The following is a 22072-nucleotide window of genomic DNA, read 5'->3' as shown; positions in this document are numbered from 1 at the left end:
TAACTTCTTTTAATGGAAACTCTTGCATGTTTTAAACTTGATAAAGGATTTATACATAGCTTAAATAGTTTGAAAAGGATAAAGGCTAAATGGTTATTCTTGTGGAGAACATGGAAGTTTCCCAAGTTGATTTAATATGGTAATTGGAAGGGCACCTAAGATCCCATTAACCTAAATAGTTTGGCTATGGATATTACTTGCAAGTTAGGGGTGGTATGACAATACCACTAATATTGATCTTGGTTAATAAATGGTAAATGAATTGTTTGGACATGGTTTTAATTGGTCATTAATGACAGGGTGTGTAGCTAAGCCGTGCAAGGTGGCGATCCCGGGGAGACCAAAACCAAAAACTCCTATTTGTCGATATGAGGGTTCTTGATGACCATATGCGTGTGTCACATTTTAAATTGGGGATTTACTAGTCATCCCATGGAATATTCGCTGGTCGTGTGGCTACACACACTGGGGGGCTTTCAGCAGGAGGAGCTAAACCCATATAGCCCGTGGGTAATTTAGGACGGCCAAGCTACACAGCCTAGGTATAAAGGATTTTAGATGCATGCTAAACTCAGTTTCCTTTTTCAGCACTTATATATGTATAGTTGTATGCATTATGGATGGTTTTACTTGGTTTTATAACTGGCATTATTTTATTCTTATCCTGAGATTCATGCTAGTGGTCGCTCACTAACCTTGTCTATTGGCAGATGTATACCCACACTATGCAGGAATCAGCTATTCTACTCCTCTTGTTTATCATGCGGATTTGGTATCAGCATTTGGACTGAAGTGGTGACCTTCCATCCCTTTTGGAAGGCATGATTTCATGTTATGGATTTCTTTAGACACTTTTTCGTTATTTTGGATATGGGTTTTGGCCATGGTTGGGGGCATATCCCAACCGAATTTGTTTACTCATTTGGATAGAGAATTTGTGTTACTTCTGGGGGTTGGTATGGGTGGGATCGGTAGAGGTGTCAGCCTTAGAATTAGTATTGATATTGTGGTTGGCATCTTCAGACATGATTTTTCATTGTTCTGTCATACTGCATTTTTAGAATTAATTATATTAAATTTTGTCTAACTTATTTGGTTATGGCCTATGATTTGGTTTGGTATGGTTGGGTGGTTAGTGTGGTACGGTTGGACTCAGTTAGGTCGGTCATGGTTGTGACCCTATCCCAGAGTCTTAATTAGAACAATACGAACGCTATCTTTTTATATGTTCGAAATTCAGTTCATCTAAGGTTGGATATAGGTGGTTGGTTTGGAAAACAAGGGGCGGTCCCCAGCCCTAGTTGGACTTGAAATGCCCATTACGACAAGATCCAGGGTCGGGTCATATACGTAAAGGGGACTCCTTTATATTATGTGAATAATTTCACATGTGAACGGTATGTCAAAAGTAAATTTGGCTGAAATAAAATTTTTCAAAAGGTATTATTCTTTTTAGCATTATTTTTTTTTCAAAATTTAAAAATTAAGTAATGCTTTGATTTCGAATCAAACATGATTGACTAATTTTTTCATGTTCTATACTATTTGTGTCTTGATTTAAGATTGATAAAAATATAAGTTTGATTTGTCTCAGTAATCTCTCTTCGTAAGTTTTAGGTTTTTCCTTTCAATATATTCTTAAATTGTTTGTTCATATATAATTTATGATTTGTTTTGTTTCTGAAATTTCAAGAGATGCACGTTTATTTTTATAAGAAAGGTGCTAATTAATTGACGGACATAAGTGCTACACATACACTCAAATTAGAAGAATACACAATTTTACCATTTAAATCATGAATATTATGCTACATATATTCCAATTTCAATTCCAACATAGTAAAACATTCTTTATTCTTTTTGTATGCAAGTTTTTGTACTGACGAAAAACACACTTATAACGCACGTATCCTAAACTAATTAAAAATAAAGATAATAAAGTCTTGAATTAAAAGTAAGCATTTGAAGTATCTAAAAAACTAAATGATGAAATTAATAAAAAGCAATGAAAGGGCAGGGGGTATAGTGAGGCAAGGCCAGATGTCGTAGGAGACGAGGAAAGGTTATCCTAATGGCTATAAATTGAAAAAAAATATGTCGTAGGAGATGAGGAAAGGTTGTCCCAATGACTATAAATTAAAAATAAATATCTCGAGTGGCAATTTATTGTCCATTATGTAAACTTTGGTTAGTTGTTTTGAAATTAGCTATACAATATCCTTTTCCCCTTTTTTTAATGCTCAGTATGAATTTGTTTTGAAATTAGCTATACAATATCCTTTTCCTTTTTTTTAATCCTCAGCATGAAAATGTAACACTAGCCAATCTTACAGGATTGACTCAACTAAGAAAGTATTGACAGGGAATGCATCTTATATCTTCCTTGTGAAATACCACATGCTGCACCTACTCAACTTTTCATAAAACGATAAGAATAAACTAAATTATTTTACCGTGGTTGGTTAAGTTGCTTTGATATAAAAAAAATAAAATTAAAAGTTATTTATATATACTAGTGATATATCTTTATATTGTACTTTTTAATGTGAAATAACAATTTCGTATTATTAATTCCGGAATAATATAACAACACTACAAAGATGTCTTTTTGAGTAACCTTTTTTTCCTAAAATCCTTTGAAACCAAGGTTAAATAAAAGATTATAGTTTATATATCTTATATTTAGTCCAAACAACCAACATATACCAAGCAAAGTATATATATTTCAGTCATTATTTAATTTTTGTATTAAAGGTTCAATATTATAAATTATGTTTACCTTGTCCATAAACTAAATGACCGAAGTAATGGTAAATATACACTACAATAGCAGGTAGTATATGCACTTATCGTCTAAAATATGCTACACAATCTTTATCACCTACGATGTAATTCATGTAAATGTCTGTGATAACCATTAATTACTTGTTGTTCTGGCAGGTACAAAATTTGTATATTTTTTATACAAATTTCAAACTAAGTTCAAGAATAAATTTTCAAGAACTACAATGAAGTTCAATATCTTCAAACACAAGTTCAAATGAATAATCGAATGAAGTGTTTATCAATTATTAAGAAAAGAATAAGAAGAAGAAATTTAAGAATCAAGTCCACCACTTCGCGGTGTGTCCTTTAGAAATTCATTCTCCTCAATTACCCGAGGTTATGAAATCTTTTCTCCAAGGATAAAATGGTCACTTTCTAAAAGTAACGGTAACTCAAACTTTCAAAAACTTTGAACGCGCTCAATATTTTGATGATCACAAGAGAGTTTTTAAGAAGAAGAAGAATGTTTTCAACTCTAAAAAAATTATCTTTACCTGAAAAAAATATCCAGGTATTGATAACCATTAAGGTGTTGCTTCATGAAGACAAGCAATGGTTCAAAAAGGTACACCCCTTCATAAAGGTGCAACTCTTCTGAAAATCACAACCCATTGAAAAATTCATAACCATTCAATCCGAAAAGGTGCCTATTCAAATTGCATCTTTTCTCTTAGTGTCTTTTCAGAAAATAAACACCACCTTTTCATTTTTCATTCATACCTCTTAATAACCCAACAATCCACCACATGAATGGAGAATGACTATCTTATCAAAAATTTATGGAAAAGTACGTGATCAACAAGCAAAGACTGATTGCATGTGGATAAGTGGGTTTTCCTTTGAACTTTTCATAGTAAGCATGCATCGGATGCACTCAATCCTTCAACAGATTTGATATCCTTAAACCGTCAAACTTTAATGTACACCTATACAACACATGTCACACAACCATCCTTTTACCGTTTATGGTTTTCATGGTTTTATTCGTTTCAGCTATGAACACGTCCTAATTTTATGAGAGCGTAGAGAATAGACCTTTACTAACATTCTCCTTGAAGCGTCTTCTACTTCACCCTTATATAAGTGATTTCTAAACGTTCAATCTTATAGATTAAACTATTTGATCAAATCTTCCAAATTTAGATAACCATTAAAAAGCTTCACACCATAAGCCTTATCCTTGTTTCCTAAACATTGTCTACATCATGAGAATAGGTTGAGTATATTGATAATTTTGAACCGTCATTCACAACTTTGTTTGATCTCCTTGAACCTAGCTCTTGGAAACTCCAGTCTGCTAGGTAGAGTTACCATTATGCTGACTTGTCCTAGGCTGTAAACCTATTCTCTTAGATGATCTCTTAACTCCCTCTCTAGATAGGCCTTTTGTAATTAAATTCGATATATTATCCTTTGACTTCACATAGTCAATAGTGATAATTTCACTAGAGAGTAGTTCTCTAATTGTATTATGTCTCTATTTTATATGAGGAGATTTACCATTGTACATCATGATCCCTGCCCTACCTATCGCTGCTTAACTATCATAGTGTATATATACTAGTGCCAAAGGTTTGGTCCGATAAGAATATCTTTCAAAAATTTTCAAAGTCATTCAACTTCTTCACCAGCTTTATCTAACGTGATAAATCTAGATTCCATTGTAGAGCAAGAAATACATGTCTATTTGGATGATTTTCAAGAGACTACTCCTCCACCTAAAGTAAATACAATATTCGTTCGTGGATTTTACTTCATTCGATCTGATGATACAATTTGCATCATTATCTTCAATTACCGCTGGATATTTGTTATAATGCAAAATATAGTCATGAGTATATTTTACATATCCCAAAACTCTTTTCATTGCCATCAAATAAGTTTGATTAGGATTACTCATATACCGACTCAATTTACTAATAGCACATGCTATATCTGGTCGCGTACAATTCATGATATATATCCAACTTCCTAACACTTTTGTACAATCCAACTGTGAGTCACTTTCACCTTCATTCCTTTGGAGTTTAAAGCTCACATCTAAAGGAGTCTTGGCAATACCAAAATTTAAATACTTAAATTTGTCAAGTACCTTTTTATTATAATGAGACTGTGACAACACCAACCCCTGTGGAGTTTTATGGATTCTTATTCCTAAAATCACATCTGCAATCTAAGATTTTTCATATCAAACTTGATCTTAAGCACTCATTTCATAGCATTTATATCAGAAATGTCTCTACTGATGATTAACATATCATCCACATATAAACAAACAATGACCTTGTGATTTGGAGTGTCTTTAATTTAAATACATTTATCATATTTGTTTACCAACATGGTTTGGTCAAACTTAGCATGCCATTATTTGGGTGCTTGTTTTAGCCTATAAAGTGACTTAACAAGTTTACAAACCTTTTTTATTTACTAGAAACCACAAAACCCTCGAGTTGTTCCATGTAAATCACAAAACCCTCGAGTTGTTCCATGTAAATTTCATCCTGTAAATCTCCATTTAGAAATTTTTTTTTCCACATCTATTTGATTGATTTCAAGACCATATACTGCCGCCAAGGTAATTAACATCTAAATTGATGTTATCCTTGTTACAGGTGGGTGTGTATCAAAATAATCAATGGCTTCCTTTTATTTGAATACTTTTATTACAAGTCTTGCCTTGTATTTGTCAATAGTACCAACTTCTTTTATTTTCCTTTTTAAGATCCACTTAGAACCTAAAGTTTTATTTCTTGAAGGAAGATCAACCAACTCCCTAATATGGTTGCTCAGGATTGAATCAATCTCATTATTGACTGCCTCTTTTCAAAAGGATGAGTCCGAAGACGACATCGCTTCTTTAAATGTTTGAGGCTAATTTTCTAGGAGAAATATTACAAAATTTGATCCAAAATAAGTTGACATTCTTTGACGTGTACTATGCCTTGGATTCTCATCATTATGTACATTCTCTCTTGGTTCATCTCGAGGCCGTTTAGACCCTCCACTATATTATTCATGTCTAGTTTTATACGGATAAATTTGTTCAAAAAATTCAGCATTACCTGATTCAATTATCGTATTTTCATTGATATCTATATGTTTTGATTTAAGAACCAAAAACTGACATGCTTTACTGCTTTTAGCATATTCAATGAACACACAGTCCACAGTTTTAGGTTCTATTTTCACCCTTTTAGGCATAGGAATTTGGAATTTTCTTAGACACCTCTACACTTTGAAATATTTCAAGTTGGGTTTCCTTCCTTTTCATTATTCATGTGCAATTAATAGTGTCTTAGTATCGGTCACACTATTGAGTATTCGGTTAGATGTTAGGATAGCTTCCCCCCACAAGTTTTGCGGTAAACCTAAAATTATAAGTAAGATATTCATCATTTCCTTTTAGGTTTGGTTCTTCTTTTCCACTATTCCATTAGATTGATATGAATACGAGGCACTAGTTTGATGAAAAATTCTATTCTCTACACATATTTTCCCAAAATGAGATTCATATTCTCCACCCCTATCACTTTTTATTGTTTTGATTTTTTTCTCTAAATGATTTTCAACATCTCTTTTATATTTCCTAAATGCATCTATTGCTTCATCCTTATTATTTAGTAAATAGACATAACAGTGTCTAGTGCAATCGTCAATAAAAGTTATAAAATATTTTTTTCCATCACGAGTTGGTGTTGACTTCATATCACAAGTGTCTGTGTAGATTAAGTCTAAGGGATTGAAATTCCTTTCAACGAACTTATAAAGATGCTTAGCATACTTTGATTCCACACACGTTTGGCAGTTTAATTTATTGCACTCAAAGTTTGACAAAACTTTTAAGTTAATCAATTTTTGCAAAGTTTTGTAATTGACATGTACTGATCGTTCATACCACAATTCATTAGACTCAATCACGTAAGAAGAAATAAAACTTTTATTGATTTCAACTATCATTACAATCATCTTAAATAGGCCCTCGGTGAGGTATCCTTTTCCTACATACACTTTTCCTTTACTAATTACAACCTTGTCTGAAACAAATACACATTTGAATCCATTTTTGATCAAAAGTGATAAGAAAATCAAGTTCTTTCTCAACTCTGGTACATAAAGAACATTGTTAAGAGTCAAAACTTTGTCTGACGTTATTTTCAAGTAGATTTTTCCCGTCCCTTCAACATTTGTTGTTGCGAAGTTTGTCATATAGATATTCTCCTCATCTTGAGCCAGAGCATATGAAGAAAACAACTCTTTGTTGGAACAGACATAGCGTGTGGAGTCGGAATCTATCCACTAATCTCTAGGATTTCCCATCAAGTTACATTCTGAAAGCATGAAACATAGATCATCCATTTTATTTTTTAATTCACCGTGTTGGCTTGATCCTTCTTTTTGTCCTTCTTTGGGGCACGACAATCTACTAATTTATGGCTAGACTTTCCATAACTAAAGCACTTCTCCTTGAATTTCTTCTTTGGCTGATTGCTTTGTTGTCCAGCTCTTTTCCGTTTCTTTGAGTTGTTACGGTCATCCTCTACAAAATTTGCTCCGCTAATTCCAGAGTTTCCTTTCGACCTTTTCTCAGTAACGTTTTTGTCTTCCTCAATGCGCAACCTCATAATGAGGTCTTTGACTGACATCTTCTTTCTTTTATGTTTCAAGTAATTTTTAAAATCCTTCCACAAGGGTGACAACTTCTCTATTATGGATGCCACTTGGAAGGCCTCATTCACAATCAAACCTACAACAAAAGTCATGTGATTATCAAGAACACATTTAACATGTTCAAATAAGGTATTTACTATATTCATACCTTCTGATAGGAGATCATGAATGATTACTTACAGTTCTTGTACTTGAGAGACGACAGTTTTATCATCAATCTTAGTCATGAAACTTTGCAACAAAGAACTTTTTAGTTCTTGCATCGTCAGTTATATACTTTCGTTCCAACGTATTCCACAACTCATTTGAAGTCTTCATTCCACTGTAGACATTGTACATATCGTCTTGGAGGCCACTTAGGATATAATTCTTGCATAAGAAATCGGAATATTTTCATGCCTCCATTACAACAAACCGCTTCTTGTCCGATGTTTCTTCGGTCAATTCTGGAGAATATTAAGATATGAACTTTTGAAGACATAAAGTTGACAAATAGAAAAATATTTTCTGCTGCCAACGTTTAAAATTTACACCCGAATTTTTTTTGGATTTCTCCACAGGTGTCATTGTAGGCGTAGCACTTGTGCGACTTGTTGTAGCAACATTTGTTGCTGCTACACTTGTCACACCATCAGTTGCATGACCATCAGTAGTCATTTTTCAGTCACAAAAAGAAAATCAACTTAGTATATCAAAATATTAATTATAATGTTGTAACAACTTTAAACACCACTTATTTCTAGTTTAACGATAAAGTTTTTATGTTCTTCTAATCATTAACCGAGTGACCTTTAACTTGTCATGAAGTTTTTATGTCTTCAAATCACTTGTTAAGTTCACACAGAGTAGAAAGCAATAATCTTTAATCTCTAGAAACCAAACAATACAGATTATAAAAATATTTTATTTATAAATGATGAAAAAAATTACCAAATAAGCATTTTTTTTAATAAATTCCTTAAGATTGTTGTTCCGGCGGGTACAAAATCTATATGTTTTTTGTACAAACTTCAAACGAAGTTCAAGAATAAATTGTCAAGAAGTACAATGAAGTTCAACATCTTCAAACACATGTTCAAATGAATAATCAAATGAAGTGTTTATCAACTATTAAGAAATGAAGATGAAGCACAAATTTAAGAACCAAGTTCACCGACTTCACGGTGTGTCCTTAAGGAATTTATTTCCCTCAAGTATCCGAGGTTATGAAATCTTTCCTCCCAGGATAAATTGGTTCACTTTCTGAAAGTAGCGGTACCTCAAACTTTCAAAAACATCGAACGTACTCAACAGTTTGATGATAATAAGAGAGTTTTTAAGAAGGAAAATATTTTGAACTCTAAAAGAATTATTTTTACCTAAGAAAAAATTCAGGTATTTATAGCCATCAAGGTGTAGCTTCATGAAGAGAAGCAATGGTTCAAAAAGGTGCACCCCTTCATAAAGGTGCAACTCTTCAGAAAGGTGCAACTCTTCAAAAAGTCACAACCCATTGGAAAGGTCATTACCTTCAATCCGAAAAGGTACCTATTCAAATTGCATCCTTTCTCTTAGTGTCTTTTAAAAAAAACACCATTTTTTCATTTTTCATTCACACCTCTTAATAACCCAACATTACTAACCATATATAAAAAGTAAATGACATATATCATAATAGGTAATACCTGATAGAGTACAAATATTTGTATACTATCAATATAACTTAAATCATAGGACTCGTTTCGTTAGACAGATTTGATAAAACGTTTGGTATGAAGTTTGGTTGTGAAGATTCTTTAGCATATACTAAACTTCATATAAAAGAAACACTGGTATTAAAAGGTTCCATGTAGTTTTATTAAATCCAAATTTCCAGATTAAACAATTTTTTCATTCTGTCAAAAATGTGGATTTATTCTTTTGCTCTCATATAAATGACAAACTTAACGTTTAAAATCATAAATACATTATCTTAATTTTTTTTACATTTTAAGAATCTTTATTATATAAAATACATAATTTAAAAAATATTAAATGAGTATCCATTCGTATAAATGCTAGAGTTTTAAAATATAATTAAGCAGTGAATGAAGAAAACAAATTTTCCATTTTGAAGGTATATATCAAATAAAATAATTTAAGTCTTTAGTGTACTTAAATTAATTTTTATGTCATGTGTAATAAATAAGTTTGATAAGTTAAATAAATCTATTAATTTATTTAAAACATAATTAATGGCATGACATACCAACTAGGAGAGAGAAGGTTGTTGAGGTGTTACGTACTCGCTCCGTTTATCATTACTTGTCCACTTTTTTATTTGAACAGGGATTAAGAAGTAGTAAATGACAGGGGTAATTTTACTATATTATTATTTGAATATAATAAATTTAATAATCCATTAGAAAATGAATCATATTTAATGCTAAGAGTAAAATGGGCTGAGATAGGTAAATTATCCGTTGATTTTTTATAAACTGTACAAGTATTATTGGTCATCCCAAAATGAAATAATTGACATAAAACAAAAATAATAAGGATAATTGGGAGATATCCTAAATGAAACAAAAAGGATATTTGAGAATAATTCTGAAATCATGGGTGACTATCCATTGAAAGAACTCCTAAAATTGTCTTAATAAAGAAAAAATCAACAAGAGCACAACCAAAAGATGTGGTGTAGTGGGTGGAGTCACTCCTCCAATTAACGATAAGTCTCAGTTTTGAGCCTCAGGTATGAACGTTGTTCTTAATTAAATATTCTGAGTATTCAAGCAGTGAATCAATGGAAGAAAAATATTAACAAATGTAGAAGAGATTGATCATGAAGCTGATGAATGAATGATTCTTGAATTCTTATTATTTAGTATGTGAAAAGATAGTACAACTTTTTTATTTATACTAAGAGTGTAGGCTCCATTCAGTATCTAACTTACCTAACTACCTAATTATCTAACCGACTCATTTAACAAATACATGCACAACTTAATACTACATTGCATGATTGGTTATACACAGACTGATTAATAATTCAACACTTTCCCTCAAATTGGGCACTAAATAATATTCAGAACTCCCAACTTCGACAAGAGATAGTGATGTTGCACTCTAGATAAACCTTTAGTAAGGAGATCAACAAGCCGTTCTTAAGTGGATAAATATTTGATTGAGATCAACCATTGTTGTATTTTTTTCCTGATGAAGTGGAGATCAATTTCAATGTGTTAAGTCCTTTCATGATATACAGAATTAGCAACAAATTGGATAGCTGCTTTGCTATCACTATAGAGCACTATAGAAAGTTGCACACTGACCTCTACTACCTTTAGAAGGCCTTGGATCTAGATTAATTCAAAAAAAAGTAGTTGTAATACTTCTCCTTGAGACAATAGATTGTTTCTTGGGTTTCCAAGAGATTAGTGAGTTTCTAAGTTTGACAAGGAACCCTGGGATTGATTTTCTGGTTAAGGGACATGTTGTGCAGCCTGTATCACTATACAGACTGATATTAGTTATAAGTTCACTTGATAATAACACCCTTTGTCCTTGTTGATCTTTAATATACTTCACAATCCTGATAGCTGCTTCCATGTGTAAACTTTTGGGATTTTGAAGAAATTGAGTTAAACTCTGAACTCCATAAGAGATGTCTGGTCTTGTCATGGTTAAATACAACAACTTTCCAATTAGTCTTTGATATGGACCAGGTTTAACTGAAGGATTTTCCTCATTTTTTCTTGACCCTTTCTCTTTATTGATTCCTCCATCACATTGTTTGTTGGTTAACTTGACATTTGTATCAATTGGAGTAGAAAAATTCTTAGCTACAGACGTACCTACTTTATATATAAGTTTCAGGAAGTATTTCTTTAGATGCATAAGTATTCTCTTATCAGATCTTGCAAACTCAATATCCAAAAAATACTTGAATTCACCTAAGTCTTTCATCTTGAATGCTTGAAATAGGAATTTCTTAGTTTCTTCAATCAGTTTCAGGCTTCTACAAGTAAGTAACATGTCATCTATATGGACTAACACCATTGTTATTCCTTCATCACTTGTCTTAGTAAATAGAGAATGATCAAACTGGCTCTGTTTGAACTTAAACTGCAATAATGTTTCTGTTAGTTTGGCATTTCACTGTTTAGGTGCTTGTTTGAGACCATATAGAGATTTGATCAGATTACAACATGTCTTATTCCCTCCTGATCGAAAAATTTCTCATGAAGTTGCATATATATATTTCACTATAAAGATCTCCTTGCAAAATGCATTGTATATATCCATTTGATGCATACACCAATGCTTGGAAGCTGCTATAGATAAAATTGTCCTGAATGTCACCATTTTCACAATAGGTGAAAATGTTTCTTGGTAGTCAATCCCTTCTTTTTGACTATGTCCTTTAACAACAAATCTAGTCGTATATCTTTCCACATCTCCATCAGCTTTGTATTTGATTTTATAAATCCATTTGCATCCCACAAGTGATTTTCCTTTAGAAAAAGATACAACATCCCATGTATGATTACTTTTAAGAGCTTGTATTTTCTGTTGCATTTCTTCCACCCACTTTGGATCCTTAACAACTTGAGCATATGTAGTAGGTTCCACCAGAGTAGATTTAGATGTTATATATGCTTGATATTTAGGTGATAGATGATCATAAGACACATATTTATTGATTGGATAGGATACTTCATTGTGTATATTAAGTGACACAAAGTTCTTTATCCACATAGGTAGATTAGTAGCTCTTGTAGACCTTCTTACTTCAGGTGTAGAAACAAAAGGAGCTTGATTAGTCTGAGCATTATGTGACTCAGTATTAATCACATGCTCTACTTGTTAATTTGTAACTGAGGTAGGCACACTGGTATACATATACTCATTTTCTCTATCAAAAACTACACCAGAATTTTGAGAACTGTCCAGGAGTAAAGGCTTTACAGGAGCCATATTGTTGAAAGAAAATTTGTCTTCTCTAAAAGAAATATTTTTGCTAACAAAGAAGGAAGAGTCAGTTAAATCAAGTAAAACATATCCTTTTTAAATTTTTGAATATCCCATGTGGATAGTAGCCTTGGCTCTAAGTAGTAGCTTATCATGCTCTTGGACTGTTTTTTCATAACATAAGCACTCTATCACTCTTAAAGAGCTAATGAAGGATTCTTATTATAGATAACCTCGTATGGAAACTTGTTTTCAAGAACGGAACTAGGTAATCTGTTTATCAAATACACAAAAGCCAGTACACAATGACCCCAATATTTAAGAGGTATTTTACATTGGAACCTAATGGCTCTTGTAACTTCTAGGATATGTCTATGTTTTCTTTTTTCAATCCCATTTGCTAAGGGGTATAAGTGTTATGGTTTTGCCCTGATTTTCTTATCAAATTTAAGTTTTACTTTTCTTATAAGGAAAATAGAAGTAATACCATAATTACTTTTATTTTCCTGAAAGAAAAATATAAAAAAAAATTCATATTTGGCAAACCTCTTTCTAAGAGGAAAGATTTTGAAACTCTATAGATAGAATTCCCTCCTTCTCATACAAAAACACAATAGCATCCACATTGTAGTCATTAAAGAGTCTTTATTTAGGGCGAGATTTTCTCTCAATTAATTTTTATGCTTTTTAATATTAGATTTTATATGTAGGCCAGTTGACCAAACCATATAATAATTTTATGTTTTTTGTTTGTTTTATTTGTCAGTTGATTTATCATCTCATGGTTTTCAAACTTTAAGCTTCTGCATGACGTCCTCTCGATTTCAAACTCAACAAGTGGTATCAAAGCTTATGGTTCAATGACCCGATGATTCAGATTAAGGACATGTTGAGATTAAATTTGCAACCAATTTGACGATAGTAAAGATATTTTGTCAAAACAAAGCTACATGTGGAGACAATTGTCAATTAACTTTTGAACAATCCTGTTGGTAATCCATCTTTAAAACCAAATTAATTTTTAACTGATGTTTATGAGCTCCAACTTTCAACTCCTGCTTACTTTTAATTTGTGGGTTTCTTTCAACTCGTGCATATACTTTTAACGCATCCACTTTTAACCTGTGCTCACTTTCAATGCACAAGGCTCCATTTTCAATCCCGTTCACTTATAATACAGGGTTCCAATAATATCAACCCATGTTTTTATTTTTAACGTTTAAGGTTTTAATTTTTAACACATATCAACTTTTAATCATGGTAAGCAGCAGTAGTATATGAAGATCGTGTGAAGAAGGAAGATCAAAATTATTCTGTTTGAAAATCAAGTCAAAAAGAGAAGATTTGTTAGGATTTTTGCCTTGATTTTCTTACCAAATTTAAGTTTTACTTTTATTATAAGGAAAATAAAAGTAATATCATAATTAATTTTACTTTTCCTGAAAGGAAAATATAAAACTTTTTCACATTTGGCAAACCTCTTTCTAAGAGAAAGATATTGGAACTCTATAAATAGAAGTCCCTCCTTCTCATACAAAAACATAATAGCATCCATAAAAACATAATAGCATCCACAATGTAGTCATCAAAGAGTCTTTATTTAGGACAAGATTTTCTCTTAATTAGTTTTTATGCTTTTAAATATTAGATTTTTATATATAGGACAATTGGTCAAACCATATAATGATTATATTTTTGATGTATTATGTCCAGATATTTGAACATGTCATGTCATACAGAGTTGATAAACGGTGTACCATTATCTAATCTTACAATTTTTATATTTTTATCAAATTGACATTAGACAAAGCTTTAAAAATGTTGCAGAAATATACATATATCAGATTTATGTTTCAATAAAAAAATTCATCTCATGCTTGAATAATCATCTACTATTGTTAAAAAGAACTCATTACCATCAAAAGTAGCAACTTTTTAAGGACCCCAAAGGTCAACATGAATCAGTTCAGAAGTAGTTGCAGTAGAAGTAGTACTAGCAGGGAATGGATTCCTTGTTTGCTTAGCACAAGGACAAATATTACACTTATTAACCTCAGTAGTTATATGTTGCATATTCACAGGAAAGATTCTCTTTAGAATAGATGAGGATGTGCGGCCTAATCTTTTATGCCAAAGCTCTACGTTATTATCTGAATGTCCATTATTAGCAAAAAAACATACTTTCTTGGTCCTTTCTAAAGGTTGTTTATGCAGCCCGTATAGTCCATTTAATTCCTTACCAATATCCTTCACCCTGCAATTGAAGAGTTCCTGAAATACACAAAAACCAGGATAAAATATAGTTGAACACCTCAGTTCTTTGATTCGTTTTGATACTGAAAGTAAATTATATGTGAACTGAGGTACATGAAACACATTTTCTATGTTATTTTCGGTAGACAAAGAATTATTTCTAGTATGAAGTACATGAGATACATCACCATTAGGAAGGAAAACTTTCTTAGGAACTTCAGTTTTGACTATTGACTCTTTATTTAACAGATTTATATCAGATGTCATATGGTTGGTTGGACTTGTGTTTATTATCCAACCATTAGCATGTTCAGCTAGTGTAGGAGGAAAATGATTTTTATTTGGAACTAACATTAGAGTTTTGTCAAGAGTATCAGAATTTACTTCAGAGATTGATATACTTGTTGTGTTTGCTGAGGAGGTAAGATTATTGGAAACTGTTGTATTGTTTAGTATTTTGATGATTATTGCTCTTGTGTGAAAGTGTTGTCCGAATACAAAGATGACTGGACTGGAGGCTGAATATTGTAGCATTGAGTAGAACTACCCCCGTCTCTTGTGTCGTGAATAGCAGATCCCATATTCTTAGAACTAATATTTATGTTCATACCATATTGAAACTGAGAATAATGTGGAGCCTGTATACCCTGAGATCTTGAGTTGGACCCTCCATTGGTGTCTGTCATGACACTATAAGCACTTGAACTTGTAGTCACTGAGATAGCCTATTAGCTTCCAACACTAATCTTTAGTATGACCCTTGATCTTACAGAATTCACACTGCAAGTTGTAGTTTCTCTTAACCTTTTGATTTGCACCCCCTTTGGCATACATTACAACATTTTTAGAACTACTGACATTTGAAGCAATATTAGAACCTAAACTACCATGAATCATAGACTTCTGAATCTCATCTCCTATAATCAGAGCAAAAGCTTGATTGACAGAAGGCAAAGGGTTCATTAACAAGATTTGGCTTCATGCTTGTAGGTATGTGTCATTGAGTCCTAACAAAAATTGAAATACTTTTGGTCTCTGCAAAAACTAAACATAATCCCTTGATTTATCCTTTGTACATCCAGGTACAAAAATCAAAGCCTCAGATTTTTCCAAGAGATCCTTCATTCTTAAATAGGACACAGCAACAGAAGATGTACCCTGACTGAGTGTGACTATTTCCTTATGTAAACTAAACATTTTTGAGCGATCAATTCGATCAAATCTTTCGTTAAGATCTTCCCTAACACTTTAGGCACTAGTGGCAAACACAATACCTCCAAGTAGGCCTTTAGCAACAAAGTTCATAAGCCACGACAGTATTAGGGAAATCTTCTTTCTTATAGGTACCTTCAACTATGCCTAGTTTGTTTCTATCCAGCAATGCTAATCACATAGATCAATATCAATAGGTGTAGTTTTTAGTTCCATATAATTGAAATGAGATTATGGACATACCACTCACATCAGTTGAATGTAATAATAGGGGACGATTATGATCCATGCCAGATCCTTACATTGGATTTGTGGACTGATTTACTCTATTCATCATTTGAGTTGCATGATCTTCACTCGTTCCCATTCTTTCTCCAAGAACTGTAGAATCTTGAAATGCCCAAAAATGTGAATCAACTTAATTTGTGAAAAACAGAGAAGAGAGAAAATCAATTCAATCGAGTTCAGCTTGATGATTCAAACCTGTCAAGCTCTTGTACCATGTTCTTAACTGAACATTCTGAGTATTCAAGCAGTGAATAAATGGAAGAAAAAGATTAACAAATATAGAAGAGTTTAATCATGATGCCGATGAATGAATGATTCTTAAATTCTCATTATTCAGTATGTGAAAGAGATAAATATCCAGTATCCCCTTGAACTATGGTCAAAGTTGATACGACACACTCCAACTTTACATAGGTCCTATTATCCTCTAAACTCAATTTTAGCATATTTTTGTCACCCTAGCTGACATAACACCTTTATTATATAAAAATGAGGTCCACGTCAAAGTTGTCACATCAACTAAAAAGATGTCACATCAGCTACAAAAAGTGACAAAAATACACTAAAATTGAGTTCAGGGGGTAATAGAACCCCTAGGAAATTGGAGTGTGTCGTAGTGAATTTGGCCATAGTTCAGGGAGTACTAGATGCTTTGCTCTATGTGAAAAGATAGTGCAACTTCCTTATTTATACTAAGAGTATAGGCTCTATGAAGTTAGAGTGTGTCGTAGTGAATTTGATCATTGTCCAGGGAGTACTAGATGCTTGACTCTATGTGAAAAGATAGTACAACTTCTTTATTTATACTGAGGGTAGAGGCTCCATTCAGTAACTAACTTATCTAAATACCTAATTATTTAACCAACTCATTTAACAAATACATGCATAGCTTAATACTACACTACATGATTGGTTATACACAGACTGATTAATACTTCAACAGAAGCGCTACCCCCAAAATGGGCCCTATCTAATGCAAATCTAGATTAATGAGGTTCCAATGCAGATACCAAAAACTCGATGGCAAACCAAAAAGAGAAAGGGAAAAAAAGAACCAACAAGAATAATTCTTGCATCAGCAATCAACTGAATACAAATTGCTGATAGAAGCCAGCTCTAATCCATTTTCAGACATAGAAGAGCACAAACAAACTTCTCTTCATACAGTTCAATTTAAAAGTCTGAAATCAGCACAATCTACTAATACGTGTGAGGAAATTCACTTACACATAAAGGTAAACAAGAACTAGCCAGAAACAACAGTATATATAATGCTTTCGATCATAAGTTTTATACTCTTCTCAGTGTTCATCCTCTCCATCAGCATGTCTTATCATTCATTTGAGTTGACTCTGGCTGCTGAACGGTTCCTGTGACCCTTCAATTCCACCCAAAATTTCATTGCACTTTTCGAAAAGGTTAGCCAGCTGAAGTGACAAATCTGAACTGTTAACGGAACTGAGATATTGCTGATAATGACTCTTCCATCTCTCATCCATGGAATATTTGGCATTAATGGCCACAACAGTCTCATCCAGACTGCCAACTTTGTGTTTATACTGAATGCTAGAAGAAACAGGACTTGAAGCACACAAGATTTCAGAAAGGACCACTTGAGAGTTTTCAGAACCACCATTGACTTTTACATCAACCTCTGTATAATCACAAACTATGGAGTTAGCATCTGTGTTATCTTTGAGATATGCCTCTTCTTCTAAATCAGACCTGCACTTTGAATTTTCCTGGGGTAATGATGACTTCATCTCAGTATCGAACTGCAAAGGCAACTCCTGGAATGACTTAGGATGTGATTCACCTTCAAGATACTGAATGTCATCAAAACTTTCTTTCATCAATTTTTCTGAACCATCAAAGTCCTTTAAATGGTAGTTCACATCAGAGTTGAACAAGGTTCTGTTTTGGACTGCATAGTCGTACGCAGCCTGAGCATTAGATTTGTTCATAAAAACAATTCGACATTCTGCTAATACCCACGAAATACAGAGTGCTGTTTCATCAAATGGCCCAAAATATGCAAACTTGGCTTTTAATTCTGAAGCAGTTGGAAGCATGGTTTGAGGAGAGAACTTTAGTACCAGCATTGTTGGTTCAGCTTTCCTTTCAGGCTCCTCAATGAACTTTTCAGACTGCACTGACGATGTTGATTGGATGTCAATGTCAATGTCATCCCCATCTTGGGGTGTCAAAGGTTTGCGATCACCATACTTCTTAGTCATATGCAAGGACTTCAAGCCCCTCAACTCTTCTTTCCTAGTCATACGTTCGTCTTGGCATTTCAAGAGTGTCGGCTTTTTGTAAGTCTTCTCATGTTCCTTTTCGTAAAAGGTTGATCGGAATTGCTTCAAATGCTTAAGCACACCAGTAGCATTTCCCAGTTCTTCTCCATAGTCATTAATCTTGTTATGTTTCTCACCTTTGCAACAATAGATTATATCGGCTTCTTCACCTGATTTTGTTACTAGATAGTCAAAGAAGGCATCCTTTTGGAACTTGCCTTTCCGACCCTGGTCATCTGGTGGAGACTCTTCCCTCCTCTTCCTTTTAGTTTCTCCTCTACATGATTCTTTCGAGCAATCCCCTTGATCATCAAACGATTTTTCCCAGTTTTTCAGCACAGATGCATCAAAAGGAAGGGTAGGGCATTTGACATTTTGCAATTTCTCTTCTGTAATCATATTAGGCACATTGAGTGCTTGGGAAATTTTAGATTTATCCAGTACTTTTGATACCCCTGACCTTCTCATTTTACAATAAACTGAAGTCTCATACATGTGTTCATAATGAAGAGCAGCAGGTCCTGATTTCTGTAATGCAACATCAACACTAGGTTTCTCCATATTAATACTGTTATTCCTTTGTAGATCAGCAAGTTCAGTAGATGTTACAGATACTCTCGGTCCATTTGGAGCTGCAGCTTCTACCTGAGCACCAACAGTACCTGCAAGAATTTACATGGTTTAGCATATCTACCTCAATATCTTCAGCTCATCATAACAGTAAACAAATAAATCATCGTGTGTTCGCTATTTAAGAAATTAAATATGGAATACTAGTATTTTAGAATAAGAAATAGCCAGTAGAATGCACGATAAATTTGTTGAAACAAACATGAGTCCAATTGAGTGACAAACTGACCATGAGACTGAATTTTGGGAAAATACACTGATGGAAAAGCTGAGAGCACAAACAGATATGGTGAATGCAACATTATTTTACCTAGTGAAGTATTGGATTCAAGCTTCCTAGGAAGGACATGTTATCCACAATTACATCATTTTTATAATAGAATGGCAGCATATGTTTGTTGGCATTTGGCCAGATACTGGTCTCACTTTCAAGTGATTTACAGAACAAGCACATCAAAGTTTATAGCTCACCAGTCACCATTATACATAGGTCGCCTCCTTTTAAAATCAACTTTGTGCTTCAGAAAATTCTATTTGTAAGGAAAACAAAATGCAACGTCCACCCAAGCTTGATGAAAACTATACGGCTATATATATTAGACGTAGGTGACCTATTTAGTCATCTTAATTTTCTCAGGTGATATAATTAATAAGAGGATTTGTTCCTCACATAAGCTTTTAAAAAAAAAACACAACTACAATGGTTTAGAAGACAAATCATGCCAGAGGAAATATTGATTGATACCTGTAAATTGATTCCCATCTTTTGAAAATTCTACCGGATCCGCTGATCTTGAGGCTTTCACTCCACATGCCTGATTATAGGCCTCATCACTTTTTTCAAATTCCTCAAATGCCTGATCATAGCTCTCATCATTCTCTTCAAAGACCGCTTTTCTGTAAGCAGTAACCTTTGCACTGTTAATTATCCAATAAACATTCTGCAAAGATTTTGGAGACTTGGCCAGTTTCTTTACAAATGACAGCATCCCATGTGGCTGGAAACCATCTCTAGATTTTTTAATCTGCTTTGATGAATAAATGGCTCCAGGGTCATACCCGCTAAGATCAACTTCATAAAGCCCTTCAGATCTTGTAGGCTGAAAATTACCCTGGCAGAAGCAAGTCAAGCCAAGTACTGCTCTTTTTCTCAGCTCATCAATAGCTTCTTCAACTGCCTCAATGAAAGTTGGAAGTTTTGATTTACTTGACTTCTCCTCAAAATGAGGTGCAAAAGGGATGATTTGATCATGATCAAGCCATGCATAACTATAATCACCAAAAAAGGTGACTAGAACTGAACCATCTCTCATGGCATGATCTAGTGGAGAAGGTATTAGACTCTCGTCGTATATTTGTCCTGGCCACCAGGGATGAGACCTTACCTTTGCCCAAACAAGGTCTCCAAAACCAAATACATTCTTTGATTCCCCTTGTTTTAAGGAAGTTAGCATCTCCAAGGAAGTACCTTCATCTGACCTAAGTAGTGATGGTTCAAATTTATCAAGGCCATCCTTCATACTAGTTTGCTGATTTTCTTTAGCGCAAAGTTCCACTTTTTTGACACCAACTGGCAAGATAATCTTGCCAACATCAGCAATATGGACCTCACCTCTACCCTCCAATTTGGTAGTGTCATACTTATCAGGTCCAACACCACAACTTTTACCATTAAAACCCTTAAACTCAACCGGACTGCACATATCTGTAGAGCTAGATCCTGTTCCCTTTGACTTGTCGCTTTCCATTTTCAGTGAACTGCATTGAAACCAAGAATTTAACTTCCCATAAATGACAACTTACCATCCTTAATTAAATAACATATATGGATAAAGGAAATAAAAACCCTTTAAAGCAAGTGTCAAAATGTCTCAAACACCTTTAGTTTCTTTCACAAATCCATGATCACAAAACAATCAGAAATAACCCTTACTTTACAACTTCACCGCAATGCAAGATTAAAATATTCCCACACAAGAAAGCTACAGAATCACATTGCAAAACTAGCTAAACCAAAACCCCTGAGGCCCAATTTCATTGTGATTTTTTTCTGCCAGCAAAAGACATCACATTTACAACTAAGAAAGCCATTAATTCCAATAAAATGTGGTATTTCTCCCTTCAGAAATTATTATTAAAAATAAGAGTAAAATGCTAAATAACATAAACAGAACCAAAATATTACTACTATAAATGGCTTTTCAAGGTGCCTATAAAAAATGGCATTAGGCAGGCATAAACAGAGAACATGAAGAATATTCATCACTATCTATTTTAATTTTATTTTATTTTTAAAATGAAAATTCAAGAAGATGGGGGAAACCCCATAAAAAGAAAAGAAGGCACCCACACACTCACACACACACCTTTTGATCTGCCAGCATTCAACACTCCTCTTCTTTCAACTTGTTAAATAATGGCTGATCCTTTATACGCACACAGAGATGCATGTAAATTTATTTGTACATGAAAAGTAGAGAAAAGAGGGGAATATGAATGGGTGAGTCTAACATGGAGCTGCAAGCAATGGTTCTATTTTGCAATCTGCTCTGTTATACGTACTAATATTGCATTGCCAGCTAGCTAGCCTAGACTTGCTGCTTTTTTGGTACTGCTGCCACTCAACGTGGCACCATCCATTTCTACTCATTATATTTGAAACCTTCGGTCCGGTTCCCAAAGTTCGTATGTATTCACTTTATTTGCTCACTCATTAATAAAATACTAATATATTACATTCGTCCCATTTTATGTGTAGTGATTTAATGAACACGAAGTTTAAAAAATAAGAAAACACTTGATAATGTTTATCAAATTACCATTTATCAAAAAATATGTTAGTTTCTTTTTTTTTTTAATTAAATGGGAACAATAAAAATAAAAGTGAAATTATATCTTTAAATAATTGCTTGCTAAATAAGAAAAGATGATATTCTTCTTGGGACGAACTAAAAAAGAAATAATGA

At 33.3% G+C, this 22072-nt stretch overlaps 1 protein-coding gene across 1 annotated transcript; it reads right to left on the bottom strand.

Annotated features, from left to right (window-relative positions):
• Window positions 1-17230: 17230 nt before the first annotated feature.
• Window positions 17231-21754, bottom strand: LOC107842805 (PWWP domain-containing protein 4). The gene is made up of 3 exons (XM_016686836.2): window positions 21473-21754; window positions 19852-20864; window positions 17231-19138 (listed from the first exon to the last, which is right to left on the bottom strand). Exons 2-3 carry the CDS (start codon window positions 20852-20854, stop codon window positions 17517-17519), a joined length of 2625 nt encoding a protein of 874 aa, XP_016542322.2. The 5' UTR covers window positions 20855-20864; window positions 21473-21754; the 3' UTR covers window positions 17231-17516.
• Window positions 21755-22072: the final 318 nt, after the last annotated feature.

The sequence above is a fragment of the Capsicum annuum genome, chromosome 1 (assembly GCF_002878395.1).
Source record: "Capsicum annuum cultivar UCD-10X-F1 chromosome 1, UCD10Xv1.1, whole genome shotgun sequence".
NCBI classification, from domain to species: Eukaryota; Viridiplantae; Streptophyta; class Magnoliopsida; order Solanales; family Solanaceae; genus Capsicum; species Capsicum annuum.
This window is presented reverse-complemented; position numbering and strand designations above follow the sequence as displayed.